Source organism: Lepidochelys olivacea (genome assembly GCF_965140295.1).
Source record: "Lepidochelys olivacea isolate rLepOli2 genome assembly, chromosome: 1".
NCBI classification, from domain to species: Eukaryota; Metazoa; Chordata; order Testudines; family Cheloniidae; genus Lepidochelys; species Lepidochelys olivacea.
Window position 1 is genome coordinate 216,052,379 of NC_140411.1, and position 22,416 is coordinate 216,074,794.

Sequence of the window (22,416 nt, forward strand, 5' to 3'; positions counted from 1 at the left end):
CGTCTTCACTGAGCACGACAGCAGCACAGCTGTACCACTGCAGCACTGCAAGTGTAGATAAGCCCTGAACACGCCGAGGGAGCAGGTCTGCTGAGTAAGATGGGGCCGATTTTAAAGAGTAGAACTTCGCTTTAAGGACTTGTTCCCAGTGGAATCAAGAGGAGTTTTACTATTGAATTCAGTGAGTGCAGATGCTGGGCCTAGAATTGTTTGGCCAAAATTTTCAGAAGTGTCATCTCACTTGAGGCACGTCATTTTGGGGTGCCCAAAAATGGAAGTATCGAAGATAAATGGTCACTTCTGAAAATACTGGCCTTAGTGTCAGACGTGCCTACAGCCCGGGGTATCCCAATTCCTGTCCTTAGTGGGCTTCAGTTCTGTTTTTTCCTGTGTGAGCTAAAGAATCCTCCATTTCAGAAAGTGACCCCGTTCCTTTTCCCAGAGGTGGAATGCAAATTCTAAAGGGGATAATAATGCAGGAGATGTAGGTGAGTCGCTCAGTGAGTGACCCTCCCCCAACTTACCTTGAATCCGCTTTGCATTTGCAAACCAGTGACTGAGGAGAAAAACAGGGATTTCCACTGCCTGCTGTGCACATCAAATGTGGGAATGTGGTTTCGGGAGCCACTCCTGCCACAGGCAAACTGAGTACGGTGCTTAACAGCACGGTTCCCTAGAACTCCCTTGAGGCATCCTTTGTTACCCTCCCCCATGCTACTGCCATCAAGCCGCAATTATCATACCCCACGGACCCCCACCCCCAACTTCCCTATCAGGTTCTTTCCTGATATTGGGAGGGGCGGGGCCCTGACCAACAGGAATGATGCTACCTGCCAAGGCCAGAGGTTTTAAGTAGAGACAGAACACCTCCTCAACTGCACACTGGCTGCAGTCTTTGGCTCTCATCCGTTGCTGTGGCTTTTACTTCCCACAAGTTGCTAACCATGCTGAAGAAGTTCCTGTTCACCTCGACCTTGTTAGCTTTGGTGCTGGCTTTCCCAAGAGAAATACCAGGTAACTCTTATGCTTTATAAACAGACACGGGTAGAGAGATGGACACACAGAGGGAGAGACAGATAGAGATGCTCACCCAGTCAGATGTTTGGCTATTCAATAGGTGTCAGCCTACCACCAAATCAGAAATGGACAGTGATATAGAATGCACTTGTATACACACACACACCCCCAGAGGCGCACACACGACTCATGGGGAAAGACAGAGATCCAGAGAGAAGAGAGAGAGAGAGAGGAAGTGTTTGTGTAAATATATAAAGGGCATAAGGACACACACACAGACAGAGAGATGGGGGGAGAGGCATATGAAAAACAGACAAAAAGAGAAAGGATATGAAAAGAAAGTGAATGGGAGAAACAGGCATGGAGAGAATCAGAAAAAGGTATACAGTTTGTATATTGTTTCACAACTATTGCCCTTTTCATGGTAGCTTTTCTGCTGACTCCTAATTTGGTATGAACTGTGGACAAGTTATTTCCGCATATCTAGGGAATCTGTTAACCCCATCTTGGCCAAATGAAATGATATGTGACATTGACTGAGACTGTGATCACATAGGGAAAGATCCCCTTTTGTAATGCATACTCTGGAGGCTAAGAAATTTAGTAACAAAACGACTAATTTAAAGTGCCAGTCACTGGTACTTAACAACAATATCTGGCACTTTATCAACCTAGCTCTCAAAGCAATTTACAAAGGTAGGGAAGTAATTGTCCCTGTATACAGAGAGGTAAACTGAGGTTTAAAGGGGTTAAGGCATAGTCAATTTGTGATCAACTCAGGAATAGAATCCAAATGTTCTGACTGCTATTCTAGTGCCTCAGCTAATAGACCACATCAACTCTTATTTTAAGAGCCCCATTTGCCCCCTTTGCTGTTCCCTAGGAGGGACACAGTAGTTTAGCTATAACTAATTACAATTTTCCCCTCATTACCTTCATTTTTAAAATGATCCCTAAATTCTCTATCATCACAAACATTTTCAGAAAATGCATGCTATTTAATTATAACAACCTACCTATGTTGACTCATGTGCATTATATTTCCTAAAAGTGAGATGGATTCTCTGCTGCTGAGAGTGTGTGTTTGCTGGGGGGGAATGAGGGGGTTGTCAAATGGTGTCACCCAAGGCTGAGTTCTGTCATGTTAGCAGAGAAATCAAGCTTGTTGGCCTGATCCTCAAGCCCTGTTCATATGAGCTGCTCCTACAACTCTATTGTGGGTGCACAGTGAGAGCAAGGAGGGAAGCAGGGTAGCCTTCAAAGAGACATCAGGGATATCTGAAGAGATGAGGTGAGGCCCCATTGTCTAAAAATCCAACATACTTTTTTTTTTTTTGGAAGCTTTAACAAGTTTACAAATCCTAGCCATGTAGATATAACAAGAAAGAAAGGAAGAAAGGAAGAAAGAAAGATCTGGGTGGTTTTTTGTTGTTTTTTTTTTTTTTTTTGGTTTTTGTTTTTGTTTGCAGGTGAATGGGCTTTGAGTATTGAATAAAAAGTAACCAAATATTTAAATGTCTATCTGCCCTCTGTCTGTTTTGCTGGATATGTAATTGGTGTGTTATTTTTTCCATAACCACATCCTCCCATAGTTTTTTGAACCATTCCTTTATGGTTGGGTTATTATTATTTTTTTTTTCTAGAGAGAGGCTACCAAGAGCCAAGCAGCTACTAGAGGATGAAAAAATTCTTCATTTCTTCTTGTGTGACTGTTTCCGCTAGGAAGTCCTAGGAGGATTACTAAAGGACCGCTTGGCAATAGTATCCAAGAATTTTGTGCTATTTGGTTATGGCTTGCATCCCAATATTCTCTAATGATTACACACCCCACAAGCAATGCAGGCAGAGCCCTCAGGCAGTAGCACAGCCTCCCCTAGAGCTGCTCCCCCGCCCCACAAGAACACTGTTTCAATCTCCATTCCCCCAGCCACTGTCTCAAACCCAAATCACCTGTAAGCCAGCCAGTGGGGGAGGGGAAGCTCTTTGAATTATTCATCATCAGTAGCTGAGTCCTCTTTCTTTTCTAAACTGCAGAAAGAAAATGACTATTTCTCCCACTGTTGCAGGCAACCCACAGGATATCAGGGTGCAACTGCAGAAATATTCTGCAGATCTCAGCATCTCATGGACATTGGAGAATGTAGCCATTTGTGGGGATAAGGAAAAAGCCCTCAAGTGATCAATGCCTCTCTGGACAGAGGACTTCTCAGACTGTGGGTCCTTCAGACACAATAGGGCACTGGAGTCTTTCAGAGCCAGGCCACTTGCTGTATGGATTAGAATTGACAGGAATTAATTCATTACCCCAAACTCATGAGAGATGTTTAATTATTATATATGGTTGTTGTCCCTAGATATGGTCACTTCTTACAGTGATGACACAACAGCAAGTCCTACTGGTGAGTCCGCCTTATAATACCTTAATAATCCATTATTAATACCTTATCCATTATTAATACCTAATCCATTATAAGGTATGGTTGCTCTAGAATGGGACAAGGAGGGTGCACAGACCCAGAACTCCTATGTACAAGTGACAGGCTCAGAGGAGTGTGTGAGGCACAGCTCTGTGCTCACGTGCAAAGGGACAAAAGCACTAAAGGAAGAGCTAGCTATATCCTCTCTCAAGATGCAGGAATTGTGACTGGTAAGGGTGTTCTAGGAGGCATTATGGCTGCTCCTGCCCAGTGCTAGCATACTACCTCCAGCCTTCACTCTTGTAGCGCACCTCCTCTCATGCCTGCCACTAATGTGGCTCTAGTGCTAGGAGCCTTAACTGAGCTCTTTTTAAATCTTGTGTAATTAACATGCTGAAAATGCATTTCTGCTCTGAAAAGTGGTTGTGTATAAATGGCACCTTGGGGCTCCATGGTCAATGTCTTAGTGACTCCAGATCAAATGGCCTCCATTTACAGGTTAAAAAGTCCTTTTCTCTAACTGTCAAGCTGGGCTCTTATTTGATCATGCACCATCAACGGCTAATACAGGTTCTGCAGGCCAGTTATTGTCCTGAGTGACAACTAAGCCAATTTCTTTATCTTCAGTGGGCTTGCCCAGGTCCAACTGATTGAAACTTGATCATCGATTCTACTGATGATGCACACAAAGGAGTAGAATCCAGCTCCCTCTCTCTGAGAGAGGCTGGGATGATTTAGTGTGGCATTGGTCCTGCTTTGAGCAGGGGGTTGGACTAGATGACCTCCTGAGGTCCCTTCCAACTCTGATATTCTATGATTCTATGACCCCTATTCACATTTCAAGGCTAACAGGAATAAAAGGAGCAAAACCACCTAGCTGTTAGTCACTAAAGTCAGCAGGTAGAACTCAGAATAGAATCACAGAATATTAGGGTTGGAAGGGACCCCAGAAGGTCATCTAGTCCAACCCCCTGCTCAAAGCAGGACCAATCCCCAATTAAATCATCCCAGCCAGGGCTTTGTCAAGCCTGACCTTAAAAACTTTTAAGGAAGGAGATTCCACCACCTCCCTAGGTAACGCATTCCAGTGTTTCACCACCCTCTTAGTGAAAAAGTTTTTCCTAATATCCAACCTAAACCTCCCCACTGCAACTTGAGACCATTACTCCTTGTCCTGTCCTCTTCCACCACTGAGAATAGTCTAGAACCATCCTCTTTGGAACCCTCCTTCAGGTAGTTGAAAGCAGCTATCAAATCCCCCCTCATTCTTCTCTTCTGCAGACTAAACAATCCCAGTTCCCTCAGCCTCTCCTCATAAGTCATGTGTTCCAGACCCCTAATCATTTTTGTTGCCCTCTGCTGGACTCTCTCCAATTTATCCACATCCTTCTTGTAGTGTGGGGCCCAAAACTGGACACAGTACTCCAGATGAGGCCTCACCAATGTCGAATAGAGGGGAACGATCACGTCCCCCGATCTGCTGGCTATGCCCCTACTTATACACCCCAAAATGCCATTGGCCTTCTTGGCAACAAGGGCACACTGTTGACTCATATCCAGCTTCTTGTCCACTGTCACCCCTAGGTCCTTTTCCACAGAACTGCTGCCTAGCCATTCGGTCCCTAATCTGAAGCGGTGCATTGGGTTCTTCTGTCCTAAGTGCAGGACCCTGCACTTATCCTTGTTGAACCTCATCAGATTTCTTTTGGCCCAATCCTCCAATTTGTCTAGGTCCCTCTGTATCCTATCCCTGCCCTCCAGTGTATCTACCACTCCTCCTAGTTTAGTATCATCCGCAAATTTGCTGAGAGTGCAATCCACACCATCCTCCAGATCATTTATGAAGATATTGAACAAAACCGGCCCCAGGACCGACCCTTGGGGCACTCCACTTGATACCGGCTGCCAACTAGACATGGAGCCATTGATCACTACCCATTGAGCCCGACAATCTAGCCAACTTTCTACCCACCTTATAGTGCATTCATCCAGCCCATACTTCTTTAACTTGCTGACAAGAATACTGTGGGAGACCGTGTCAAAACCTTTGCTAAAGTCAAGAAACAATACATCCACTGCTTTCCCTTCATCCACAGAACCAGTAATCTCATCATAGAAGGCGATTAGATTAGTCAGGCATGACCTTCCCTTGGTGAATCCATGCTGACTGTTCCTGATCACTTTCCTCTCATGTAAGTGCTTCAGGATTGATTCCTTGAGGACCTGCTCCATGATTTTTCCGGGGACTGAGGTGAGGCTGACTGGCCTGTAGTTCCCAGGATCCTCCTTCTTCCCTTTTTTAAAGATTGGCACAACATTAGCCTTTTTCCAGTCATCCGGGACTTCCCCCATTCGCCACGAGTTTTCAAAGATAATGGCCAATGGCTCTGCAATCACAGCCGTCAATTCCTTTAGCACTCTCGGATGCAACGCGTCCGGCCGCATGGACTTGTGCACGTCCAGCTTTTCTAAATAGTCCCTAACCACCTCTTTCTCCACAGAGGGCTGGCCACCTACTCCCCATGTTGTGATGCCCAGCACAGCAGTCTGGGAGCTGACCTTGTTCATGAAGACAGAGGCAAAAAAAGCGTTGAGTACATTAGCTTTTTCCAGATCCTCTGTCACTAGGTTGCCTCCCCCATTCAGTAAGGGGCCCACACTTTCCTTGGCTTTCTTCTTGTTGCCAACATACCTGAAGAAACCCTTCTTGTTACTCTTAACATCTCTTGCTAGCTGCAGCTCCAGGTGTGATTTGGCCCTCCTGATTTCATTCCTATTTGCCCGAGCAATATTTTTATGCTCTTCCCTGGTCATTTGTCCAATCTTCCACTTCTTGTAAGCTTCTTTTTTATGTTTAAGATCCACAAGGATTTCACCGTTAAGCCAAACTGGTCGCCTGCCATATTTACTATTCTTTTGACACATCGGGATGGTTTGTCCCTGTAACCTCAATAGGGATTCCTTGAAATACACAGAGGGAACAGACCTGTTGGGTAAACAGGAGCCATTTTTACACAGTCACATTTCAGAGTAAAACCACACTTTAAGCACATATTTTATATGTAGCACTTTTCCTCCCAAAGTGCTTTAGACACTGGACAGAACAGCAGACAGCAATTGCAGCCAAATTCTCAAAAGTGGCCACTTGTCTTGGGAACCTCTATTTTCGGGTATCTCCTGCTGAGCTTCTAAGACCAATATCCAAAACCAGCAGCCACTTTGGAAAATGTTCACCTTAAAGTCCTCAAAGCACTGTATAAACATTAATGAATGAATCCTGGCAACTCTTCTGTGGGGAGGGTAAGTTGTGAAACACAGAAAGCCTGATTCTACAACCTTTGCTCATGAGCTCCCTCAGAGATCTCCTATCCAAATATTGCTCAGGCTTTTTTGAATTCTTTGTGATATTCAATGAGATCACAGCCCTAAGGTGACCTACAGTTTCAATAGTGTCTGAGAGTTTCCTCATCTCTTATGATTGGTGTCCCCAGATTTCACCACTTCCTACATAGTGGAAACAACATCACAGACAAATGGTGAGCATTGTTTTTCTTTGATTTATCCTCTAAATTGCTCAGATTGTTGTCCATCTTACTCCTGAGCCTTTCACAAACAACCATGAGGTGCAACACAATATCTTAAAAATTAGATATGGAAAAGATGTATTGTATTGGATCACATCTTCTCAGTCCCCAGCCTGGCTAATGCAGGATTGTTCCATACAATATATTATCCATGGCTAAGGCTATGTTTTAGTCACAGGTACTTTTAGTAAAAGTCATGGACAGGTCACGGGCAGTAAACAAAAATTCATGGCCCATGACATGTCTATGACTTGTACTATATATCCCTGACTAAATCTTGGGGGGAGGTTGCCTGGGGGCACCACAGGTGCTGGGGGGTGAGGAGCAGCCCTGGACCCCCTGCTTGTGGTGAGGGGCGGGCAGCAGTGCACGGCCCGGGACCCCCACTGGTGCTGGTGGGGGGCGGGGCTGGCAGGCTCCCTACCTGGCTCAGCACCTCCCCAGAAGCGGTGACATCCCTCTCCCTCAGCTCTTAGGTGGAGGCATGGCCAGGCAGCTCTACGCACTGCCTCCGCCCCAACCGCCAGTTCCCATTGGCCATTAACTGCATCCAATGGGAGCTGCGGGGGCGGTGCCTGCAGGTGGAGGCAGCATGCAGAGCTGCCTGGCCACACCTCCACCTAGGAACTGAGAAAGAGGGATGTTGCCGTTTCCAGGGAGCCCTCCTGAGGTAAGTGCCCCCTCAGAGCCCTCACCCCCTCCCGTGCCCCAGCCCTGAGTCCCCTCTCACACCCAAACTCCTGCTGGTGAAGGGGGTGCGGTGGCCCGAGACTGCCCCAGGAGCAGCTCTAGCAGCTGGTCCGTGGGCCACCCAAGATGCTCAGGCAGCCCCCAGGGCCAGCCGCACCGGCCGCTGCAGAAGTCATGGAGGTCCCAGAAAGTCACGGAATCCGTGACTTCCATGACCTCCATGACAAACTCACAACCTTTTCCATGACTTTTTCTTGTCGAAGAGACTCAAGTAATGAAATTCCCACAGCTTTCCTTGGGGACACTGATCCACAGTCTAATAAAAACTCCCTGTTTCTAAATATTTTCAGAGACAGCATTTCCCCTTTTTTTCAATTTCATCCCTGCTAATACTCCGTTAGGATATAAAACAGTTTGATTAAGGTGGTGTAATCAAAAGGAATCAAGTCATTTCCCTCAAATGCGTCTAACATTTTTCTATCTCTCTTGCTTTATCTCACCAGATTTCACCAGATTTTATACTGAAGAGGCAACAGCAGAAACAGTTGGTGAGTCTCCTTTTGAAAAACAAGATGATTTAGTTTCCTAGAGACCTCAGAAAGTCCTTGAGTCCAGTGAAAGTATCTTAAGGTCCCTAAACCACTCCACTATTAATGATATTCAGAACTACAAGTCCTGTACAAAGATGAACTAGTGAGTACTCCAAATCCCCCATGAGAAAAAGGACCATTTGAAATCTTCTTGCATTTCTGTGCTCCCAAACTCCATCCATTGAGAAAAAACAGGAAAAAAAACAAATTTCCCTCACGTGTTCCTCAAAATGTTTTCCTTCTGCTGTTGGTTTCTGTAGACTTCACCACTTCTTACACTGAGGAGACAACGGCAGAGCCAAAAGGTGAGTCCATTCCTTTAATGAACCTTCAGAAGTTTGTCTAGCTCCAATGCCCAAACCATCTCTAACAGTTCAACACCAAGTATTAACTTGACATTTTTTAGTGATGGTGATTCCACCTCTTTCCCTGGAAACCACACCCACCGCTAGAGTTGCCAGCCGTCCGATTTTCAACCAGAACGCCCGGTCGAAAAGGGACCCTGGCAACTCCAGTTGGCACCGCTGACTGGGCTGTTAAAAGTCCAGTCTGCAGTGCAGCAGGGGCCCAGGGCTAAGGTGGGCTCTCTACCTGCCCTGGTTCGACGTGGCTCCCGGAAGCGGCTGCCAGATCCCTGCAAGCCCCTAGGCGCAGAGGTGGCCAGGAAGGCTCTACGCACTGCCCTTGCGCCTGCAGGCGCCACCCCCACAGCTCCTGGCTAATGGGAGCTGCGGAGCTGGGACTCACGGTGGGGGCAGCGCATGGAGCCGCCCTGGCCACCCATGCACCTAGAGGCAACAGGGACCTGGCAGCCACAGTAAGTACCGCCAGGACCCACATCTCCCTCCCGCATCCCAACCCCCTACCCCAGCCCGGAGTCCCTTCTCACACTCAAACTCCTTCCTGGAGCCCGCACCCAACACACCCCCAGCCTTGAGCCCCAGACCAGAGACCACACCCCCAGTCAGAACCCTCACTTTCCCCCATACACCAACCCCAGCCCAGAGCCCCCTCCTGCAACCCAAGCCCCTCATCCCCAGCCCTACCCCAGAGTCCACACCACAACCCCGTGCCCCATCCTGGTGAAAGTGAGTGAGGGTGGGGGAGAGCGAGTGACAGAAGGAGGAAGGATGGAGCGAGCGGGGGCAGGGACTTGGAGAAGGGTCAGAGCAGGGGGTGGGGCAGGGTAGTTTGGTTTTGTGCGATTAAAAAGTTGTTAACCCTACACTGCACATTGAACTGGTGGCTAGCATATATAATTTTTCCTTTTGTTTTATCTCAGTGCACTCTACAGCTTAAAGTTCCACCAGAAATGTGGCTTTTTATAAATAACACCTTGTTACTCAATTTACTTGCTCCATGTGCATTTTGAGTCCCATCTATTAGAACAAGAGCAAATGTTACAAAACATTTTCGCCAGTATTAACTGTGAAAAAAATGGAATTTTGTTCAGCTGTGTTCACACTTCTAATGTATTTACTTTCCAAGGCTATGCTATAGGCATGTTAATGGAAACAGAAAATTTTAAGGACATATTAGAGAATATCTACAGAAAGCAAAATTTAAAACTCATAATTGCAAACATCTGCAAAATACATTGATTCTAAGAATTACACTTATCCAGTCAGAGAAGAGAAACAATGCCATGTGACCTCTGTGTCCAATGAAAGTTAACCAACACAGTTTACATTTCAAATATTAAATCTAGAGACTAATTTTCAGAATGATTAACAGTGAATTATTATTATTCATCTAATAATAAATATATTTAAGAAAATCCTAAACTGCTCATGGACAATTTATGAACAAAGAGGCTTAATTTGCTGAATAAATGAGTCACTGAGAAGTAGTCAGTCAGCTTGATTTTATTGACAGAAACAAGTGTTTGCTGTGGTTAATGCTGCAGCAGAAACTGCAGTCTTGGGAGAGAAGGCTGGAGTCCATTCTGTCTCGTGCATCGTCAGCAAATTTTCAGCTAAATTCAGATGTAGAACCTCTAATAATTGATATGATGCAGCAAGAACACATCTAGATTTCCAGATCCCAGTTTGCAGCATGAGTAGTTAGAAAAAATTAGACTTAAGCAACCAGAGCTAGACAGGAGATATTGTTCCCAATCCATGACAATTCTCACAATTTCAAAAATGTCCTGTTCCACTGTGGGATGGAATCAAGATTTTTTATATTTTTCACAAAAAACACTGGCAGACCACCAAACAGTCAAGTAATTATGGCATTCACCGGGGACATAGGACAACCAGCTTCTTCAATTTCCTGCTCTGCCTTAGCTGGACTTGAAATAAGTCCCCTGCATCCCAGGAGAGTGCCCTAACAACTAACAATTAGGCCCTAACAACTAGGATAGAGAGTCAGTTTCTCACTCTTTCTGGACTAATGAATATTCATTTATTTACCTGTAGTGGAACACATGCTCTGTAGCCCAATGGTTAGGGCATTTGCCCATAAGTTAGGCAGTTTGCGTTCAAGTTCCCAGTTCCACCTAAACATAACAAGAGCTTGAACCTGCCTTTCCAGTGTAACTTGCATGCTCGGTGAGTACAATAATCAGCAGACTATTAGAGCGTGGGTACCTCTCTGACGAGGAATTTCACCCTGGAGCTGAGAAACTTTCCCAGTGAGAGTTTTATTGAAGCCATCCCTTTTGTGGCCTTGGCTACACTTGTGAGTTACAGCGCAATAAAGGAGCCCCGGGCGCCATAGCTCACTCCCCGTCCATGCTGGCAAGGCATGTAGAGCGCTCTGACTCCACAGCTACAGCGCTGCTGGTACTCCACCTCGGCGAGTGGAATAACGTTAGTTGCGCCCCTGCTGGAGCGCCATGGCTCCAGTGTGGACAAGGTGTTGCATTACTGCGCTCTGATCAGCCTCCGGCAACATCCCATAATCCCCTTAAGTCAAGTGGCCACTCTTCTCATTGTTTTGAACTTGCTGTAGGAATGTGAATAAGACATTTGAAAGCTCCGTTTGACAGCCGGCTGCTTATGTGCTCTGAGACTTAGTGTGAAATGCTGTGTGTGAGAGACAGAGGCAGGGGGAGGGAGTGGGAGGTCTGCTGCTGTCTGAACTTACAAGACAGCATGCTGACATGCTCTTAGCCTGCCAAAAACCCACTCTTTCACCCCCCACATACACACAACACATGCCCTGTCACACTCCACCCCACCCTCCCCATTTGAAAAGCACATTGCAGTCACTTGCATGCTGGGATAGCTTCCCATAATGCACCACTCCCAATGCTGCTGCAAGTGCCACAAATGTGGCCACGCCAGTGCGCTGTCAGCTGTCAGTATGGACAGACGGCAGCGCTTTCCTTACTGTGCTCTACGAAAGCAGGTTTAACTCACAGTGCTTTCCTGTGAGGAAAGTTTCTTGCTTGATGAATCTGCATTTTCCACTGAAAATCTCTTACACACTGAAAATTCCCAACAAGTTCTCACAGTCAGAGGAAATATATGTGAGACTCACACAAGGTCATTTTCCAAGGTGTGATTTTCAGTCTAACCACACTTTAACCTTAGCAGGCAGAGAGATGAGAAGAGAATTTCTTGAAAGCAACTAATTGATCTTTTGTGTTGGCTTTCTCTAGATATAACCACATTTTACACTGAAGAGTCAACCTTAGAGGCTACAGGTGAGTCAATCTCAATCTGCAATGTCCCATGTCATTCCAAATCTAATCATGGAGAAATTCATTAAGATTCGTTATCTGTTCTTTGAATTTTCCAATATTTGGATGTTGTTTTATGCTGCTTTTCTAGAGGACCCTATAACCAGTCTGAGTGGAGAATACAAGACTGGAACTGGTAGGTTAATTTTGTTTTTCCTATTACTTTGCTATCATTATTTCTTTACTGTTCACAATGGAGGTGGCAGTGCTGCACGGGACCTTTTGTGGGAACTGATGCACACAACTCTACCGGTGCCTCTCAGTCCTGCCACTATACCGCCTGTTATTTCCATTCTGAGACACCCACACAGCTCTACCAATGTCCCTAAATCCTGCACAGCACCTCCCACTATTCCAGTTCTGGACTCCCCACACAGCTCTGCGTCTGCCTTCCAATTCTGCCCAGCAGTCCCCCTGCTATTCAAGCCTTGGGATCTTCAGAGGCCTCTGCCAATGTCCCTCAATTTGACCCACAGCTGCTCCTGTTACTCCTTGTAACTTACGACCTAGCTCTGCAGCTGTCCCCTTCTCCCTCTGGGTCCAGTTGCAAGCTCTTCTGGATGGCCATAGCAATCAGTATAAACGGATGATGAGGGCCACCGAACTATGAAAAATTCGACTGAAGAGAGTGGCATTAATCAACTCTCTTAGCTGATATGCATATGATGTGTTTCTTTTTCTCTAGCTGAACCTACCTCTTTTGTGACTGGAGAAGAGTTCAGTGAGTGTCCTTTGATTGCATATATTTTTTTCATGTCTGATTTTGTCCTTGTGGTGAGCCATACAAGGCTTTTATAGCTTGACAGATGAACCATTTGTAGCCATCTGTGAGATGTGATTGATCGCCTCATGGTATTGTTTCTGCTCCTTAACTGAATGGCTAAAACATTTAAAAGAGAAGAATTCAGACTAACAAACAGCATTTTTAGACAAATTTGTGTTACATTCCTGAAGTGGCCAGGTTTTGTGAACATTTTAACAAATCCCCAGTAGACATCAGAATCCTTGTGAATATGCCACTATATATAGCAACAGAATGATGCCTGCCCATTTATTTACCAATTTCTTTTTTCTTTAGTTGAGCAGCTTTACTCTGGAAGAAACTTTGGGGAAGGTCTCAGCTGGGTATTTCCCAGTATTCGTGTGTTCTCTAACTTAGTTACATTGATGTGTAGGATCACCTGCTGGGCAGAGGCACCTATATATCTGGAGCAATTTTAGGGTAAATCAACTATCTCTCTTCTATATACCCTGTTGTTTCTTTTCTAGAGGAATCCAGCACCAGTGGGAGTGGAGATCTGTGGAGTGAGTACCGTAAGTCACTCCTGCATTTTTTTGTTACTTTGTTATCACAGTTCCCTGTTTTTCTCTTTTTGCTATCAAAGACCCTTATTCCTATTAACTCCTGTTCTCCCTCCCTCCAAGAGTATTGCCATTGTAATTCAATCCTGCCCTGCAGCACCCCTTGCTATACCAATCCTGGGCTCCCCACACAGCTCTGCCACTGCCCATTAGTCCAGCCCTACAGCATCCTCTGTCCCTGGAGCCTTCTTTCTTCTTCCACAGCTCTGATGAAAAATTACTAAATTCCACCTGAGACCATAAATCACAATGACTTGTTATTAAACTTATTCAAACCTTTTAAAAAACCTGAGTCTGGGATTGGCTTGCTTAGTGGCTCCCAGCATCAATACTTCTCAGATGGTCCCATCAGTTTCTGCAGAATTTGTTTCCATTAAAAAAAAATCTTCTAGCCTTTCTGGTTGCAAATAAAATCATTTTAACATGTACAGTGCTGTTTTCCTTAGGCTTTGGACAGCCACACACAAAGCTCTTAAAGGTGTGAATTTTACTGTTCACCTCTGAACCCTAATAATGGCAATTTAAACTCAGCATTTTAAACTTTCTCGTTCCTCATCTTTTAAACAAACATCCATTTACTCTGAGAAGGTAGGCAGAGTTTCAGATTATGGGCAGGACTTAAATAGAATACCCTTTTTTCCGCCCAGTCAGTGATGAGCTGCCAAAATCTTAACAACCAGTTCCCTCCTCACCCCACAAGGGGGTCGCTGTCCACCCCCACCCCCCGGGACTCCTACCCCATCCAACCGCCCGCATTCCTTGACCCCTCCCAGGACCCCTGCCCCATCCACCCCCCTCCCCTGTCCCCTGACTGCCCCCAGAATTGGGCAGGCGGGTCTCGTGGCCCACCGTAGTGGGTGCCCACCCCACCCCTAAGAGCCAGAGGGACCTGCCGGGGGGCGAGGTGGGGAGTCCCAGCGGTGCTTACCTGGGGCAGCTCCCAGGAAGCAACTGGCAGGTCCCTCTGGCTCCTAGGGGCAGAGTAGCGTAGCTAGGGGGGAGCAGGGGGAGCGACTGCTCCCCCTACTGATCACATCAAAAGTGGAGCCTTAGGCGCCAAATCCGCAGTTGCTCCGTGGCTGGAGCACCCACGGGGAAAAATTGGTGGGTGCAGAGCACCCACCGGCATCTCCCCACCCCGCACCCGGCCCCAGCTTACCTCACCTCCGCTCCACCTCTGTCCCTGAACGCGCCGCCCCGCTCTGCTTCCCACGAATCAGCTGTTCAGCAGGAAGCCGGGGAGGGCTGAGAAGCAGGTGGTGGCTTAACACTCAGGCCGAGGGTGGAGGTGGTGAGCTGGGGTGAGGAACAGTTCCCCTGCACAACCCTCCTCGGGGTTGCCTGCTGCGGAGCAGGTGGCCCTCCTTGAGCCCTCCCGCCCCAGCTCACCTCCGCCTCCGTGGGCCTGAGTGCGAAGCTGCCGCCTGCTTCTCAGCCCGCCCCAGCTTCCTGCACAAACAGCTGATTTGTGGGAAGCCTAGGGGGGCGGAGAAGCAGAGCGGGGCGGCGCGTTCAGGGAAGGAGGCGGAGTGGAGGTGAGCTGGGGCCAGGGGTGGGGTGGGGCGGGGAGCTGCCAGTGGGTGCTCTGCACCCACCAAATTTTCCCCTTGGAGTCGGCGCCTAAGGTGCCACTTTTGGCCGATTAAATTTAAAAGCCCTTTTAGAACTGGTTGTCCCTCGCAAAACAACCGGTTCTAAAAGGGCTTCTAAATTTAACAACCAGTTCTAGCGAACCGGTGGGAACCGGCTCCAGCTCACCACTGCCCCCAGCCCGCCCCTGGTCTGGCCCAAGTTTTTCCGCAAAGTGAAACCTGAAACATATGTGTGTTTTACATAGGATTGGGTTTTGTCTTCAAGGTTTTGCACAGATCTTTTGATTTTCCCAGAAAGTTGTTGTTGTTTCTTCCATAGTTGAATCCAGCACCCTCACAAATGAAGCCTATTCAACTGGAACAGCCAGTGAGTTCCCTTTACATTCATTGTTTTATTTTTCCATATGTAATTGTCTTTATCGAAGTTGCTCATTCTACCTCTCATTCCCCTAAAAGAGCCACCTTATAGAATCCAACAGCACAAAGAGATCTGGAGAGGAGATTAAGGTGGAAAATTTTAAAGGTGTCATACAAATGATGTTTTAAAAATTGGGTTTGTGAGCTTTTTCTTTATTTATGAGATATAAAGAGGGCAGAAAGGGTTGTTTGTCTTCCTTTTTTTTTTCTTGCTTTTTTTATCCTTAGCATTAATTCAAGTTTTGTCTCCTCTAGTTTGGCTAGAGGAATTCTTGGGGCTCTCAGGAGATGTGTATTGTTGGCTTTCCATAACATAATAGAAGGTGAAAGCTGGGGGACTGTTGTTCAGTCTTTAACAAAGACTTCCTTTCTCCTGAGTGTTCTACTTATTTGAGTTAAATAAACGTTAACCAAAGCAAAAATAATAAAAATCAAAGTTGTAAACAATCTGACTGAAAAAATCCTTCTCTCCGCTGCACTGCTTTCAGTCTCTTGACTCTTGTGTTGTGTTTTTACTAATTATCTAGTCATCATAGATTCTTCCAGTCTGGACTGGACCTGCATTTCTAATAAACACAAGGGGGGTGGAGGCTAATCTCCCTAAAAAACATACCACAGAGGCCCTTTTTGTGTTTCAGTGAGAAGGAAAGAAAAGGCACCAGTTCAGTTTTTCCCTTTGTGGATTGCTATAACAAACTGGCAGTGTTTGCATGGAAAACCCTGTTAGCAGGTCCTGACATTTTTGGGAGAGAGTTCTGTGGGTTCTGCTAACTGGCATTCAGTCCTGCGCTTGCCAAGGTCTGCTAATGCCTCATAATCTTGCCTTGCATCCTCCTTGCTGCCCTAGTCATGGGCTTCCCAAACAGATCTGAAAAATGCCCCTGAATCCTGCCCTGCAGCCCTATGAGGTTTTATACAGAATTTTTCTTTAAAATAATGCAACCATACATTTCCCTATAATTTTGATGTTCTTTACACAGATGACTCCAGGACCATCTCCACTGAACTACATACGCTGGATGGAACATGTAAGAAGTCTCTTTTTCATTATTTTAATTTAGTTTGCAGTTGTCTCTGTCTAAATTACTCCCCATAACAGATGTCCTGGCACCATCTACCTTTATTCTTTGAAGATCAATAAACATCAGTTGAAATGTAAAAGACCACAAAGGTTTCCTGGCCCTGAGGGGGCATCAACTCAGAGTTTGCCCCAGTATTTTTATTCAAGATATACAGAGGGCACAAAATTTGGGATTTAGAAAAATATTGTAGAGATCACCTTTTTGTTCTGTGTTTGTACAGTGCCTAGCACAGTGGGATCCTGGTGCATGACTGGGGCTCCTAAGTGCTACAGTAATACATGTGATATGTCAAATAATAATCATAAGTCAACAGAACCTATAAACTTATCACAAGATTCTGATTTAGATTCAGAAAAATGCAGCTCATTAACAGCATATCATAAAGCGAGATGTTGATAATATCTACAGGAGCCATATGAGTCACAAGCACAGGTTGCTACCAGTGCACCTCAACCTCACTTGATGCAATCCCTGCCATTTTAGTCCTGACTCTATCCTGCTGTTCCTACAACTCTGCAAATGCACCATAGTTCTGACTTGCAGGATGCCTAGTGTCCCAGTCCTGGGCTTTTCACACTGCTCTGTTGATGCCCCTCAGTTTTGTCCAGCACTTTGCACTGTATTGTCCTCAGAGAACCTCATTATAAATTGAAGAAAGGCCATAGCTAGTGAGAAAAGTGGCCCAATAAATCGTAAAGAGGTTCATTCTGAGGAACTGACCCTATGGATTTTCCTGATATTTAAATGTTCTTGTTTTCTGCAGCTGAACCCAGCACCAGTTTGAATGGAGAATCTGTGACTGAGGGAGCGCGTGAGTTTTGGTTTCTGGTCTCCTTTTTTCACCTCCATAACACAAGTTGCACTGCTCTGGTGTTGTCCAGATAAACAGTCCCTAGTCGGAGGTTATTTGGGATCCAATGGACTGAATTTGAGGTTCTCTGTACTTCTGAGGTTGATTTGGTTGGATGGAAAGAGAGAGGCAGGGGTTGTGGCATCCTTGGATGGGTTAGAACAGAGGTGGGCAAACTACAGCCCGTGGGTCACATCTGGCCTGCGGGACCATCCTACCTGGCGCATGAGCTCCCAGCTCGGGAGGCTAGCCCTCGTCCCCTCCCCTGTTGTTCCCCCTCCCCCACTGCCTCAGTTCCCCACGCCACTAGCGCTCTGGGCAGCAGGGCTGCAAGCTTCTGCCGGGCAGCGCGGTGGCATGGCTGGCTCCAGCAGGGCTGCAAGCTCCTGCTGCTCTGAGTGGCATGGTAAGGGGGCAGGGAGTGGGGGGGTTGGATAAGGGGTAGGGAGTTCCAGGGGGCAGTCGGGGACAGGGAGCAGGGGGGGTTGGATAGGCCTGGGAGTCCCAGAGGGCCTGTCAGGGAGCAGGGGTGTGTTTAGAAATCGGGGCAGTCAGGGGACAGGGAGCAGGAGGGGTTGGATAGGGGGTGGGATCCCAGGGGGGGGCAGTTAGGGGCGGGGGGTACCAGGAGTGGGCAGTCAGGGGACAAGGAGCAGGGGGGGTTGGATAGGTCAGGGGTTCTGAGGGTGGCAGTCATGGGGTGGGAAGTGGGAGGGGGCAGATAGGGGACGGGGGCCAGGGTGTTTCGGGAGGAACAGCCTTCCCTACCTGGCCCTCCATACAGTTTTTCAATCCTGATGTGGCCCTCGGTCCAAAAAGTTTGCCCACCCTGGGTTAGAATCTTCCTAGCTGCATCCTTGCATGGCTTCTTCTTCCAAGCAGATGGGAAATCATAACTGCTGTAAGCTAAAAAGTCCTTTCTAGCCTTTTTTGGGGCATCCCTTTTTTCCATCCTCTACCCTTGGGTCACAGTAGTCTCCTCGCAGGCCTCTTCTCATTTCCACCCACTTCCCCAGGCACGACAGTGTCCTGTTCGGCTGATCCATACCGTTGAATTTCTCACTACAGCCTTTGGTGAGGAGAATCCCAGAGAGGTGACTGTTTGGTTTTCTCGTTACAGAGGGATCCAGCAACCCCCAGGGTAATGTGGGAAGTGAAGATCAACCCTGTGAGTAAATCCTGCTCTTCCCCTTAGCCTCCAATGCTCTTTCCCATTTTACTAACAAAGTCTTCCCCCACCATTCCCTGAACAAATGATACCCTAATTCCTCTCTGTGCATGAACCCTACATTCTAGGATTCTGTGCTAACCAAAGGGACACATTGTCCCCTTTCCATGAGACATTAAGGCCAACATTTTCAAAAGGAACCATAAAATTTTGGGTCCCAAATGGAGGCAATTAGATTAGTCAATATAGGAACCTCAGAATGGAGGCACCCAAAATCAGTCACATAAATGTAATCTATCTAGCCAGGTTTTTATAATAGTGCCCATCACCATAGTATCTACAAACCTTTTAGAGCATCCTATAATCAATAAATGGGACCATAATGGAGATGTGACTGAGAAATCCACAGCTCTGTGAAGACATAGATTAATCTCTTTGTGACCCTAACGTTGATTCTTATTTCATACTGGGGGGATTCCTCAAAATTTCGTAATTCAGTAGAACTTTACTTCTTTCTTCTCTTTCTCTTTAGAATATGATGCACAAATAAATCGAGACTGAAGAGGCATAACTCACCTCCCAGTGACATCAGCTTTATCACAGAAACATTTGAGTCTTAGAACTACATAGCATTTAGGTTTAGTTTTGTAGGATATTGCTGTTAAATTCCTAGAGGTATTTTGCATTCTGTGGTACTTTGATTCCTATTTGTGTTTTATAATTTATTAACAGGGTGGAAAAAAGGCACCTCCTGAGTTTTAGTCCCATCCCCATTTTGTTCCCAGGAATATAAAGAAGATGAGACCTCCTGCAGGTCACAAACAGCTGTTCAACCCAAACTCCTCCAGACTTAGGGGCTCTGATTGCACCTTCACTCATAGCTATTCACAGCCTCACATAGGCCACCAGAATCCTCAGTGCTGATTCCCAAGATGTGAAAGGACAGTTATAGTTATAAGATTTTATACATAAACCGTTGCCTTTAACCCTTTAAAAAACTGGCTGGTCATCTGGTGGATGGAACCTGGGGACAGGCTAATAGCTAAGGCTTTTGGGTGGCCACTGGGAGGTACTGTGGGGAGGAAACATTTCTGGCCACTGATAGACAGGTTGTGTTAGGACTCTTGCAAGGAGGATAATGTCCTGACCTGCCTTTTTCCATGATTTACCAGGCCTGAATTCCTAGTATGATTTGCTTGCCCCTGCTGCTGGTTCCTGGCTGCTATCTCTGCAGAGAGGGAGCTACGTTGTATTAGGAGAACAGTACGGGAGTGAGCAGGAACTGGTAGGCATGTGGTTCAGAGTGGCTCCAGGAAGAGAGGCAGGACCAAAGGCTGTAGGTGGGAGCTCAGTCATCACAGAGTGAGGGGTGGGGATAAGATGGTGTGTGTTTTTTCGTTTCCTTTGGGGTTGGCGAAAGAACAAAAGTGGATAGGGGAATGCTGTGAGGACATCATCTTCAGGGCCTTATGGGAGTAAGCAACTGGATTTAAAGGTGATAAGAACCTGTGTATTTCTGTCAAATGAGTGCCACTGTTGTCTGGTGATTAGAGTTGGGGGGTGAGGGGAGGGCTGCAAGTGTGGATTTCTGAGTTCTGCTGTCATTTCTGGGAGCCGAGATCTGCCACGGGCATGCTGTATGACCTTGGGCAAATCAATTTGGCCTTGTTTTCAGAGATACTGAGCTCCAAAAACTGCAGCTCAACTTGTGGGTAGGGTTGCCAGGTGTACGTTTTTTTACCGAAACGCCCAGTCGAAAAGGGACCCTGGCGACTCCGGTCAGCACCACTGTCTGGGCTGTTAAAAGTCCAGTCAGTGGCACAGAGGGGCTAAAGCAGGCTCCCTGCCTGTCTCTGCGCGGATCCTGGAAGCAGCTGGCATGTCGCTCCCACTCCTAGGCGCAGGGGCAGCCAGGGGGCTCCGAGCACCAGTTCCACAGCTCCTATTGGCCAGAAACCACAGCCAGTGGGAGCTGTGGGGGTAGCACCTGCGGACTGGGACAGTTTGCGGAGCTGCTTGGCTGCACCTCTGCCTAGGAACCAGAGAGACATGCTGACCACTTCTGGGAGTCGCCTGAAGTAAGTGCTGCCTGTAGCCCACACCCCCTCCTGCGCCCCAACCCCATGCCCCAGCCCTGAGACCACTACCACACCCAAACTACCTCTTGGAGCCCGCTACCCCTCCCGTACCCCCTGCCCCAGCCCAGTGAAAAAGAGCAAGCAAGCGAGGGGGTGTGGGGGATAGAGCGAGCAACGGAGGGAGGGGAGATGGAGTGAGCAGGTGCGGGGTCTCGGGGGAAGGGGAGGGCAAGGGTGTTTGGTTTTCTGCAATCAGAAAGTTGGCCACTCTGTGAAATTCAGGCCCTTACCTGCTCTGATTCCTAGTCTATAAAATGGGGACAATAACATTTGCCAACCTCACTCTGAGCAGCTTGGATGAAAGTTGTTAAGTATCATCTTGAAGAGGGTGATCATCTGCAAAGACAGAAGAGGTGGCTGGAGCTGAACTGGTGATGGACTATATAGGTCAGTGTTGAAGGATGAGCTTGGCTGGACCCGCTAGATCTGTGTCAGAGGTGAAGTGCATTTGTTGTACAGCAATTATATCTGAAAATGCTCAGAGTTGCTATTTTTTCTTTCTATCACAGACATAAGTTTTGTTTCCCCATGTCTGCAGTAAGCTCTGTTTAAATAATAAATATACCACAATGAAATTAATGAGTGTGTGACATGCACTGTTTACACTGCATATCTCTTCCATGTTCAGCTTTCTGCTGGATGCTAAGAATCATTTCCTAGAACAGATTCACCATCCTGCTACTATTTTATGCCAGATTGGCCTTCCCCCTTATTTATAACCTTTTACTATAACTTTGTGTTAATAAATTGGCATCATACATAATTTTAAAACATATTAATTTAATAATTCCTTTCATTCACCCTAACCCTTCTAAATCTCCACAGCAGAACTGTTAACTCTGAGTGTTCTGTGGAAGACTGGTCTTTCCACAGCGTGAAGGGACATACCACAAATTAAAAAACAAAGCAAATGATAACTGTTCAGACAACTTCCAAATATTATGGCTGCATTGAAGAAAACTCAGCTATGTGCACTGCTGCCCTCTAATATTTGAAATAGGTCAGAACTACTCCTGTGTAGATTTTTTATTGTAACAAGAGCTGAATCTAAAGGCATAAGATGCAGTGGGTGGTGTATTTTCACCACTGCCCCTTACTGTCTGGGCATGTGTCAGTGCTGCCAGTGTGTATGTCCTTCCATTCTGCTAGCTGGCTGAGTAGGGCTGCTCTTTTAGGGATAGTATAAGCTACCTTGTGTGTCTCCTCTGCATCTGGGGTACTTGGAACAATCTCCTGAACACTTCTGTTTGAGCTATGTTTAACCCCTTTTGTGACTGCTAATTTGAAGAAAGAAATAATTGAACTGGAGATGATCTGAGTTATAACAGTTCTCAGAGTTCTCAGAGTGGGACAGGTCCAAGTCCCGGAGGAATAGGATTCAGAATTTTTCATCTATGGGCTGCTGATTCCAATCTGGCCCAAGATGGGAACGACCAGAAGTCATTCTTGCCTGATGTGAAATGAGGTAGTGGGTCTCGGGCTCTTGGGTGAACAGCTGTCTAAATTACAAAACCCACCACACAATCCACTGATTGCCTTCAGTCCCCTGAAAGGCTGAGTTACTGTGTGTGTGTTTGTTGTGTGTAGCAGGCACTGCCATGCCCATTCTGCATCCAATCTAGGGCTAAAGAGAGAACTTCGGCCCCCAGAGACTATGTGAAGTCACTCAAAACAACACATGGACACACAACTTGGAAAATGTTTTTTAAATGCTGGGGTTTTTTTCACTGTACACCTAGAGGAACATCTGATTCATCCTCCCCTCCCCCCCAAGAACCAAGACAATTAATGATGGAATCTTCAGGGTGTTTTCTTATGTTG

The 22,416-nt window shown here is 46.6% G+C and overlaps 1 protein-coding gene across 4 annotated transcripts; it reads left to right on the plus strand.

The window, feature by feature from the left end:
- The first annotated feature begins 831 nt into the window (after positions 1-831).
- On the plus strand, positions 832-21,154 carry LOC311517240 (uncharacterized protein). Of its 4 annotated transcripts, XM_084621918.1 has the most exons (14): positions 832-1,014; positions 3,372-3,416; positions 6,926-6,970; positions 8,212-8,256; positions 8,559-8,603; positions 11,906-11,950; positions 12,078-12,122; positions 12,672-12,707; positions 13,256-13,300; positions 15,260-15,307; positions 16,338-16,385; positions 17,203-17,250; positions 18,410-18,457; positions 18,990-21,154. In XM_084621918.1, coding segments are annotated over exons 1-14 (615 nt in total). In that variant the 5' UTR covers positions 832-944; the 3' UTR covers positions 18,992-21,154. The 4 variants fall into 4 exon arrangements, with proteins under 4 accessions (XP_084478044.1, XP_084478045.1, XP_084478046.1 ...); XM_084621919.1 differs by lacking the exon at positions 12,672-12,707; XM_084621920.1 differs by lacking the exon at positions 6,926-6,970.
- The last annotated feature ends 1,262 nt before the right edge of the window (positions 21,155-22,416 follow it).